This window comes from Dipteris shenzhenensis, chromosome 1, assembly GCF_047967505.1.
Source record: "Dipteris shenzhenensis isolate YYH24624 ecotype China chromosome 1, Dip_SZ_1.0, whole genome shotgun sequence".
Classification (NCBI taxonomy): domain Eukaryota; kingdom Viridiplantae; phylum Streptophyta; class Polypodiopsida; order Gleicheniales; family Dipteridaceae; genus Dipteris; species Dipteris shenzhenensis.
In genome coordinates, this window is record NC_141596.1 from 41,892,950 (window position 1) to 41,903,945 (window position 10,996).

Consider the following 10,996-nt stretch of genomic DNA (forward strand, 5'->3'; position numbering starts at 1 on the left):
TCAAAAATTTACTTTAATGAGATCCATAAGGTAGGGATGCCCTTTGGCACCGTTATTATTTGCCATTGTGAGAGAACCCTTGCTTGTTCAGATTGAGAGACAATGGAAAAGTGTTGTGATTGGTTGAGAAAAATGTTTTCTGTGAACTGGTTAGGTCATAAGGGGGAGCGGGGGGATCGGACGGTGGAGATCGGACGGTGGAGAGGAGAAGAAGAAAAGGAAAGCGTTCACACGGAACGGGAAAGCTGAACTGGTTCCTCTCATCTTCCAAAAACGAGACCTTTGGAAATTTCACATTCGGTGCTGTCCAATCTGCTGCAGAGAACTTCGTCTGTGGCTCTCACCCCCCCTCTGCGCTACTCACGTTTGCTCGCCAAGGTATTTTCTCCCCTCACCCTTTGACATCGCACAGCTCAGATTCAACTTTTCTGCCTTTCTTTTTGCTTGCTTGGTGCTACCGCTTCCACTGTCTCTTTGCTGTTCTCTCCTTGCCCTTTTTGCGTGCGTCTTTATCGAGCCTCTTGGGTTCGTTTCTGCTCCCGCAGCCTTTTGCGTTTTCTGGGCGCCCAGTAGACCCGCACCCAACTTCTAATTGATTGCGGCTCATGGTTTTCCTCTGCTGGCTCTCTGTTGTGGCGAATCTTCTATTGTTGTTCCGTGTGATGCAAAGGCAGAGCGGAATATCGTAAACTCAGGCGAGACTCGAACGTCCTTGCCAGTAACCGTGCCTATCCTTCTGAGATGTTGAAAATTGGATCCTGTTTCTCTTAAAACTATGAAAACGGTCGCGGACGCTATTTAAAAAAACGAAAGGGTTGCGAATGGTTCTTTAACGGATACTACACACATTTATCCACAAGATAAATCTATGAAGAGCAAAGACCAAAATAAGAGGGTTTAATGTGTGAATAGAAGTCTTTTATGTGCTTTTCAAGGGCAGCCCTGCGGAAAGGTGTGGAATAAGATGAAGAGAGAGAGAGAGAGAGAGAGAGAGAGAGAGAGATCATGTTTTTACGTCGCTTCTCAATCTATCGTGAGTTGTTGCATCTTGCAACGTTGGTCAACTTTGGCATATCGCATTCCCAAAATTTGGATTTTTAGGTTGGGACTAGTGACCTAAAGTATTAGCTAGTGAATGGGGCTTTAAACTAGAAAAAGCTCTGCAGGAAGGAAACTTACACTTACTTCTTGAGATTTACTTTGATTGCGTCAGAACTTTTTGAGGATCCTGTGAAGGATCTAAGACAATAGCTTCATGAAGGCAAGCTTATTTGTGGTCTGCCTTAAAAAACATTGAAAGCATGCTTAAGATGAGCTTCGCACGTTAATTAACTTCCTCCTTAGTTTTGGTTTTGCTTAATCACAAAAAATATGGCTACTCAGCTGACAAATGTGGTCGTTCTTCCTGCAGATGAACAGGGAGAAATTGATGAAGATGGCTAGTGCGGTGCGCACAGGTGGAAAAGGCACTGTGAGAAGGTAGGTCCTGTAACTTTTCCATATAACAATTAGGGTCAGGCCTTGCACAGGGTTGTGACAGGCTATTGTTATAAACAATAGTTATTGTTTATAACAATAACTATTGGAAAAGATATTGTTAGGTTGTTGATACATTGTTTTGTGTTCCAAGTCCAACAGCTATTAAAAATGTGGAACTATCATTACACATGCTCAGGTTTCCTTTTTTTCCTTTTTGGAGCATTTGATCATCAGTACATTGTACTGTAATGATAGTCACTGTTCCATTTTTGACATGGTCGTGATCCTGATTTAAAGATGTAAAGGATACTGTCATTGTCTGTAATGATATCATTAGTAAGAAATTCGGCATTAAGCTTTGTGACAGCTACATACGTCACACCAACCATGCCTGGAAGTCACACCCTTTGGAACTTCTTTTTTTGGCAACTTCGCTCTGTACTGAGTTTTCAATGGAATCATTTTGTTTTTCTTTTGATGCCAGGAAAAAGAAGGCAGTCCATAAGACAGCAACAACAGACGATAAGAGACTGCAGAACACATTAAAGAGATTGGGGGTCAATACAATCCCCGGAATTGAAGAAGTGAACATTTTCAAAGATGATACTGTCATTCACTTTATAAATCCTAAGGGTAAGCAGTTTTCTTGCAGCGATGTTTTATCTTAATTCTTCTTTCCATTGTGGTGCCTTTAGTGAACCCGGTCCATTCTAAAAGTAGTGGTTGTGGGCACAATCGTTGGTTGGAATTGTCCTATTTTCATTTGCTTTGATGGAATAGCTATTTTGACTGGCTGTGCTAGACTTCACCATGTTTGTATATATATACATGAACAGTAAAGCTATTATGATGAGTATGTCTTAGCATGTGGTCCATCTCACATGATAAAAGTATACTGTAAATTCTGCAACCTGCCACGCAGATGTTCGCTTCTGTTGTGACTCCAAGTTTGGGAATAATCATTGAGCTGTTTACTGTTATTTATGATTCTGGCTCATCAACAGACATTCAAGTCTCTAGGAATTGTATCCCATTTATATTGCGGTGCATTTTCAATGCATCTGCCTGACCAGCTTCCTTCTTGAAGCACAGCTCATCATGTGCATTTGCCTTTTTGCCCTAACAGCAGACATGCAAGACTCCAGACTTTCATCCGAATTATGCCTGCTTTTCTTCTGTCAGAATTGCGCTATAGCAGAAGTGTGATTTATCCAATTCACACTTAGAATTTAAACAGCCATAAACTGAAAAGCAATAAACAATTCTAACTGTCACCAAATCAAGAGGGGGAGGGCTTCAGCATTACTTGGCAGTTCACCTCTCCATTTTATGGAGTAGTTCTCTTCTGTGGAGCCGCTTGCTGTAAGCCTCTCTTGCAGCTTCACACCTCCCTCTTGGAGGTGCCATTACCTCTCTTGGAGCCACACACCTCTCTTAGAACTGCATTTCAGAATTTGGAATTGGATCATAGAAGTACCTGTCCTGATCAAGCCATGTACATGTTCGAAGGGACTTTCCAGTGAGCTGTCCACGTAATTATAAATGAAGCCCATGGGTGTGTGGATTTGTATGTGTGAGAGCATACTTTTATACTATGGTCTACACCCACTGTTGGGCGCTGATGATGTCAGTGGGGATGTCATAGTAGCTAGTCCCTGCTATGCGTGATGGAGTTTATGGTTTTCAATCTTATGAGTGACTCTCGTGAGATTGAAACTGCACTATGTTGTGTTTTTAGAGGATGAGTTTGGGAATGTTCCTGGATTCATCTAGGTATATAGAAGCCCATGGTGCCGCCCTCTTTGTCAAACTTTTGAAGGGCTGTGTATAGAGGCTGAATAATACCGACAATGCACTCCACATCAAACACCATGCTCTCAAAGCTTGTGCCTTTGGGTGTCCTGGAAGTTGGCCACCCCTCCTGTTTTTCACTAACAAGCATACACTGTAAACAAGGCTTTACATTCACCAAGCACACAAGGACAATGGCAAGATATGCAAATTGAGTCGCGGAAGGCTTAAAGAGATTATGGGTAGCATGCTTTCTATATATCTCTAAGGCCTTGTGCTTATCACACATAAGCTAGTAGATTGCATGCCTTCTAAACTATTACATGCACCCAAGGGAGCTTTCCTATATCGTCCATAAGAGATCCGAATGGTGAGGAGTCTAGATGTGAGAAAATCCCTCCTCGAAAAGCTCATCCGTGCACTTACAGTCACTTGCACTGTTAGTAATCTGCTGCACCGCGGAAGGTCCCACATCTAACATAGCTTGGTGAGTGTCAGTAGAAATTCTCTCCCAACATTTTGATGAGAACCAGCAATAGAGCTCAAGAACTTGGTGTCCCTACAACATGAAATAAGAATGTTAATGTGAGGGAAATCATTGTGTTAGACTACCCATCTAAAAGAATTGTACATCCATATTTAACCCACGATGCCTTCGTGGGTTGTAATTTCCTTTCATATCAACCATGGATTGCTTCCACTCTTTTCTGAACAATGTCTTCGAAGCAGTGGTTTTGCATTTAGGACTTGCTTGTGCCATTGCATCAATAAAGGTGAGGAAGATGGGGTACGAGCAATATTGAAAGGGAGATCTACCTCAAAAAAAGATCTCAGGATAATTCCTGCAGTCATTCGTGCACAAAGCAGCTTAACTATTTTAAAGACTTCTTTCTAGGTTCATGCACTTGGAATAGTTGTGCTACATATAGGAGACATATGACTGAACCTAAGTGTGTGTTGCAAACTTTTTCACTCTTGCTCTCTTCCACACTGCCATGGAGCTGCTGGAACATCTGGAAGGTCTGTGGGACGTGGATTCACACCTTTAAAGAAACCCCAAGAAAGTGAGCCCTCACATGGGGTGCACTACCCTTGTAATCTTCTTTGTAATGCTTGTGTTTTTTTCCTTTATGTTTGAAGCTCCATACGCCTCACTCGCCTCACCTCCACCTACTTGCAAATTGCATCCTTTTCACAATCCATTGAAGGAAACCTTGAGCTGTCAAATGACTAATAGAAATTTTTAATTTGTAAAATTGGTATAATTTAGTCTTATAAGGTTTATATGGTTCCGATGGATCAGAGATAGCTGGTGTAGAATCTTAGTCTTCGTTACTAACTTGAAGAGGCAAGGGCTGCATCCTTCATGTTTCTAACTTGGCCTGTTCTAATTGTTTGGACAGTACAAGCTTCAATTGCTGCCAACACTTGGGTAGTGAGTGGGTCCCCTCAAACTAAAAGTAAGGCTTTTTGCTAAATATGTCTAATTATACCCTTATACTCTGCTTTATTGTTTCATCTCCCTTTCAAATTGGTGGACTCAGGTTGGCTGTTTTCTTTTTCTTTTTCCGATTTGCAGGACTGCAAGACTTACTACCTGGAATAATCAATCAGCTTGGTAAAATTCAAACCTATTTTAGAGCCTTGCTTCCTTTTTTGAAATTTGTTTTTGTTGAGTCAGTAGATATTGTGTGCTGAGATATTTCATAATGCATATAGTTGGCAGTCGAAATGGCTACCTGTATGTAGTAGGTCTATGATAAAAAAACTAAATGTCCTCTGTCCGATTCGGGCTTCAGGACCTGACAACTTGGCCAATTTAAAGAAGATTGCTGAGCAATATCAAAAGCACGAGTCTGCTTTCAGAGGTGCTGAAGATGAAGATGATGATGTGCCTGAGCTTGTGGAGGGAGAAACTTTTGAAGAAGCTGCCAAGGATGGTGATGAATAGTCGATCAAACTGAATGCGATTCTCCTGATGAAAACTTTTAATATCAGCTCTGCTTAATGCGAACAGTAGCAATGACAAAGATGACTTGTAGAAACTTTCGGCAAGCTTTAAAGAGTTACATTGTACGACTGAGAGAGTATAGGTAGCCATGATTCTTATTCTTTGCACTGAATTCTAGGGCTAAGTCTGTCTACCTGGCAGCTAACAATGTTCAGGTTGCAGTGTGTTGCTGTTGTGTGTTTTGACTTTGGTCCAAGTATCGACAGGTGGCTATTGGTGATTCTGCCTATTTTTAAGAGTCTCAATCAGCTCTCAATTTTCATAATTATCCGAGCCGATGTTTTTGACGTCCTTGCTTCTTTCAAGAGGATCGAATTACAAAGCACTCCGACTCGACTGTTTCAAGGCTTTTGTCAATCGAAGGTAGGGCTGTGGCCCTATGCACATTCTTTTTGACACGATTCTGTATGCCATCTATGTTAAGTGGTATTCTTCTGTTTTCTTGTCAAATGTCTTTGTAGCAGAAGAGTTAGCTTTAGGATTTATATTTGATGGTTTTAAATATTGCTTCTGCCGTGTGTGCAAGATCTAGTGTATCTTCCTCCTCTTTTAGTTCCTTTAACTTCAGCTCCAAGAGTTTTTTCTTCTCGAGATTATAAAATAAGACTTCTTGACCTAGATAGACTAATGTGTTTGGGTCATTTTTCAATAAAAGTTTTCAAGAGTATAATGTCAAAGTTTATCCAAACTTCAATACACCTTGGAGAATCTATTTTGAGGATTTGAATCTAAATAAGCTCCATTATATACAACTTAAAACTTCGTTGGATCGCTTTTTAAAATTGAAAGCTTCCTTTCAAAGCAAATAACTCTATCTAAATAAGGAACTCTTGATTTCTGTTTTTACTTCTCCTTATCTTGACAAGATAGGCTTGAACTCAAGTTTGAAGTCTCCTGAAGTAATGGATTCTCTCCTTTATTATGTGAGAAGAATTTGGAAGCATCCAGTAGTAGCTTGGAAGTATATTAAAGCTTCAGGACAAAAGGCTTTCAACTATGAAGAGATAGGTAAAAGGATTTCAGAGCATTCAAAATCTTCTATCCTTAGAGAACCTTCTTGTTGTAAAAGTAAGAGATTCCAAAGCTTTATTTATAGTGATCTAGGACATGTAGTTACAATTGATACTTCAATTTTGCTTTCTAGTAATTGACATTTTCATGAAAGGCATGAAATTTTGAATGTACTTTTAAAGAGTCTTGCCTTAAAAAGCTATTGATAAGGGAATCTCAAAGCTTGCTTTGCAAATAGAAGAAAGTTTAGGAGTTAAAAATATCTTATCAGAATTGAAAGGTAAGATTATGAAGAATATCTTTGTTTTTATTTGCATAAAGTCTTACTTAGAATGTCTTTTGAGAGAGGTCAACACGTCTTCCAAAACCTACGTCCTTGTCTTAGTTTCTCAAAAGGATCTGATCTCAAAACACCAGAGTTTTTGCTAGTCTTAGGGTTTGTTAGCAATCCAAGTATTCCTTTTATTCATGTAGATCATGACATTGATTCTAAAAAGAAAAGATACACAAAGATAGGAAGTGTTGGTGATGTTTGCTATTGCAATAGGTGATTCTTTGTTTAAACAAATTATAGGAATCCCTATGGGCACTAATTGTGTTGTCTTTTTAGCAAACATTTATCTTTTCACTTATGAATTCGAGTTATGCAACGTCTTGTTTTTTCCCTATTCTATTGGCCTTTTATTGTCTCCTATCCATCTCAATTACAAATATCAAATTTCTCTGCTTTTCAAATATTTTCAAGTCTATAAGTGCTATGATTAAAAGAACCATAAGACTTTATATCAATATTTGTAAGAATATCTCTATCTAACCTTTAGATGTCAACTTGAAAATTGCTATTTTAAGGCTTTCTAAATCCAAAAAGGTTTTTACTCACTCTAGGTATATCAAATGCATACAAAAAGTTGCTCGTACTCAACGATCTTGCAAGATCCTAAATAATTTCGATTCCCATTTGGTTTTGAATGACTTTTGGGGACCTTTAATAACACTAAGGATAACAAAATAATTTCTTAAGAAGGTAGTTTTAGTTTTCACCTTTGCTCTATTGTGCTCTTATTGCTTTTAGCAATGCCCCTGCTTTAAAGAACAAAGTAACTAAAATGCATACAATGATAAAAAAGATGAAAATAGTACTGGAACTTAATTAAGAGCACATATTGATTTCCATTGAGCTCCACCATTTGTGACAACATACCAAATTTTTTGCTTGATTCCCCATTATAAGTGGAGTATTTTTGAGACTCCAAATCACTTCTTCATTTTCTCATTTTCTTTCTCATAGTTGAGAATATGAAAAATATAATTTTGTTCATTTGAAGAGTCATTAAGTGTTATTGATCAATGTTTATCTATTAGTGTTTCTTGCTTGTGATAAACTTACATCATGCTTATCCTTTCTTTAACTCCCTAATTTATAAAATTGTGAGTGGCTAAGAGATCCCAAATTCAAAGGTCCAAGTTTAAAAGTCTCTTATTATGAATAAGACTTAATTAAGATCTCTATACTTAGCAAGTCAAACAAGCTCTATTCTTAATGAAGTATTGATCGGCTTTTGAAGAGGAACTTATGTAAAATCCCTCCCACTTCCCTCTCTAAATTCTCCCACTCTTTTCATTTATTCGTTTCTTTATTTTCCCCATTTTTTCATATTTTTTCTTTAAGTCCCTCATTAAACTCTTCCCCTAACTATACCTCCCCTAAATGCAACCCCGTCTTTCTTGGGTAACCTATTTTTCTTGCTTCTTCTAATTGTTCATACCCTCCCCTAATTTTCTTCTCTAATTTGGTTTTATCCACCCCTATTATATTCTAAACTTATTTCACATTCTTTTCTAAAATTTTCCTATTTCTCTCTACTTTTCTCTGCTATCTACATCCCCTTATTTACTTATCCCAAATTTCCTCTATTTTGTCTCCCTAACTAAACCTTCTCTCCCCCCTCCCCCACCCATCCCCCATGCACCCGACTGGACTTATCATCTCCCACCGTTCTCCTTCTCAAATTCCCAGGACTCCTTTGCTCCCAACCTTTACACTCCCTACACCTACTACCAACAAAACTAACTATACAATCTGCCTGCTCGCCTTGATTGCACCCACCGGCTCAACCAACTCACTTATCTATTACACTTACTCAACCAAGCCCTCAGTTCGCTATTCCGTTCAGCCAAACTCCATCACCTATAGCCCATTCTGTTGCTGCACCCTGTTCAATCTCTATGCCATAAACAACACCACATTGTCCACGACTCTATAGTTTGCCTCTACACCCGACATACTCCAGCCACCCCTTTACTCCATGCCATCGGCTACCTACATACTTGTCCCATTCAGTTCCCCCTAAATTGTGGTGTCTCGACTATCGTGCCATCTTGACTACAATGCCCTACATAGCCATGCCTCTGAGTCACCTTCCTGTGCCAACATGAACTTGCAAGTATGCATTCTCTTTCATGTCCACTTTAATTTTTTTTTTCATTTCACTATGAAAAAGGTTTAGTCGAGTCTTCACACACACACACACACTCATCCCCTTGGGGACCCTTTTGTACTTTAGGTTTTCCAATGTAATGATGGCCCATGGAAACATATTATTATATGGAAGTCCTAGAGAAAGTATATGATGTCCCACATAATATGTTGAGGACCCCTAGATTTATTCGTCTTGAGGTGGGAGAGATATTGGACCAAAATACCTAATGCTATATTGATATTTGAAAAAGAGGGGATGGATATCCTTATCATGGTTTATTTATTGGAAAACCTTGGGTTTATTTGCCATGTGGTGCAAAATATCTTGAACCACCATGCTTGATATACTTATTGGGAAGAGGTACCTCTAATTATAGCTTATTTTTCATGGTAGTCAAGTGCGGGACTACCTCTTATTGATCAAATCTATGGATACCCCAAAGCTTGTCTTGGATCACTCGAGAGAACTGCCATGAAAAATGGTTAATTTAGTGTGCTTCCTTTAGTGTGCTCTCTTGTGATCATGATTTCTCTTGCCTCTGAATAACATTTCATGGAATGGCCATGGCATGAGTGAAGTGGATGAGTAATTGATGCCCTAAGGATGACATCTATCTATGACCCCCTGGACATGGGAAGATATGGCAGACTGTAAGCACCCTCCTTTGGACCTCTACTAGTGCAAGGTTTAGCACTTTCAGTAATAAAGGAGAGGGGCTTGGACCACACCCACGAGGAAGTAGCAAGAGTGTGCTCTTAATGCGTTTTATGCCTAACTGTGACTAAAACGCCTAACTATGACTCGCACAAACTATCCTTCACAAGCTTGTTGCTCCACTCATGAAGCTTTGATATTTTTGATCGCATGCTCAAAGTGCCTTGAACACCTTCTATGAGATAGAGATATGGGTTACACCACTATTGCTACTTAAACTACAACTCGGTGATGATTCTTCAGGTTGAGCTCCCAAGCTCGACTCTCGATCCTCTATTGTCAATTGCATGGAGCACTCAAGGGACAACCAATAAAGGAGATGGAATTTGGGAACCATATTGTTAGTCTATAATACAAGCCCTGCATGCGCTTCTACCAGGTATTCACACTACCCCTTTGAAATAAAAAATGAACAGCTCGCCCTTCTCCCACGCTACCTTCTCGGATATTTACTTTGTAGATGAGCTTTGGGGAAGGTGAAGGAAAAAAAGGAAAGCTACAGCTAACACTTGTAACTCACAAAATTCTGGGCACGTGAAACTTGAGTGGAGAGCAAGCTTGTTACAAAAGAGTTTGCTTTCTGTGTATATACTACGAAAGAGTAGCTGCATCTATATTGGGACTTTCTATAGAGTGGCCAAAGTGCAATCACTTTACGACAAACTTGAGCATTTGTCTCACTCTACGTTCATAGAGGCTCGTGGATCCATGAATTGTTGCACTTACCGGTGGATGAAGGTAGATTTAGGGGGGTTTGGTTTGTGCATAGCAGAAGCGATGGGCCCGTACATTGTCGGAAGGGTGGGTCCTATCCTCTTCAATGCTACAGATAGGATGAACCAAACACCCTTACATCTGTCCCAAGCCTCACTAGTCGCTAGACAATCCACAAATGCTCCACTAGTTCTATTGCCTTGGCTTGAAATCATGGTGTGTGAGCGCACACACATAGACATACTTTAATTTTTTGTCTTAATTAGTTTTGATCCTAGTTAGAAAATTTTGTTATATTTATTAGCATAATTATTCCCCCCTTTTTTAAATAAAAACCACCGTTGAGTTTAACCTTGTTATAAATAATGTCGTTTATATTCGTATATCTCTTATATTAACTTTAATTACAAGGTAGCTCAATTTCTAGTTTTCATTAGTAATAGATATATTTTATGTAAGTGTGCATGACAAGGTCAAGAGTACTATATCTCTCATCATATGTCTCCCAAGTGTATCCTTCAAGGTTGCCAACATCCTTCTCTGCAATACCATGCCCAAGACTCTATTTGCAAATCCGATGGAGAGGTGTGCCAACTCACCTGGCACCATCACAACCAAATGAAATCTAGAACATTTCATTCAAGATGTGGAAGCTAGGCTTCAATGCCGGCACACAGTTGTTATCCATGTCACTCTATCTAGACTAGCAATTATCAAATCCTGGCATTGTAGTATTAAAAAAAGATTAGAGGTTGGCTTTTAAAGAGTTAGTGAAATGCTTATAAAATTTTAAAGT

The 10,996-nt window shown here is 39.2% G+C and overlaps 1 protein-coding gene across 1 annotated transcript; it reads left to right on the forward strand.

Moving 5' to 3' along the window:
* The first annotated feature begins 233 nt into the window (after positions 1-233).
* LOC147905859 (basic transcription factor 3-like) lies at positions 234-5,770 on the forward strand. Its single transcript, XM_087382086.1, has 6 exons — positions 234-378; positions 1,412-1,479; positions 1,964-2,112; positions 4,674-4,730; positions 4,850-4,888; positions 5,070-5,770. The coding sequence occupies exons 2-6, from the start codon at positions 1,412-1,414 to the stop codon at positions 5,219-5,221; spliced, it is 465 nt and encodes a 154-aa protein (XP_087238212.1). The 5' UTR covers positions 234-378; the 3' UTR covers positions 5,222-5,770.
* Positions 5,771-10,996: the final 5,226 nt, after the last annotated feature.

Bases quoted from the DNA above. Each gene is read 5' to 3' on its own strand.
- LOC147905859 (XM_087382086.1), top strand. From the start codon at position 1,412: ATGAACAGGGAGAAATTGATGAAGATGGCTAGTGCGGTGCGCACAGGT. The intron at 4,731-4,849 runs GTAAGGCTTTTT...TCCGATTTGCAG, and splicing joins TGGGTCCCCTCAAACTAAAA to GACTGCAAGACTTACTACCT. The intron at 4,889-5,069 runs GTAAAATTCAAA...TTCGGGCTTCAG, and splicing joins TGGAATAATCAATCAGCTTG to GACCTGACAACTTGGCCAAT.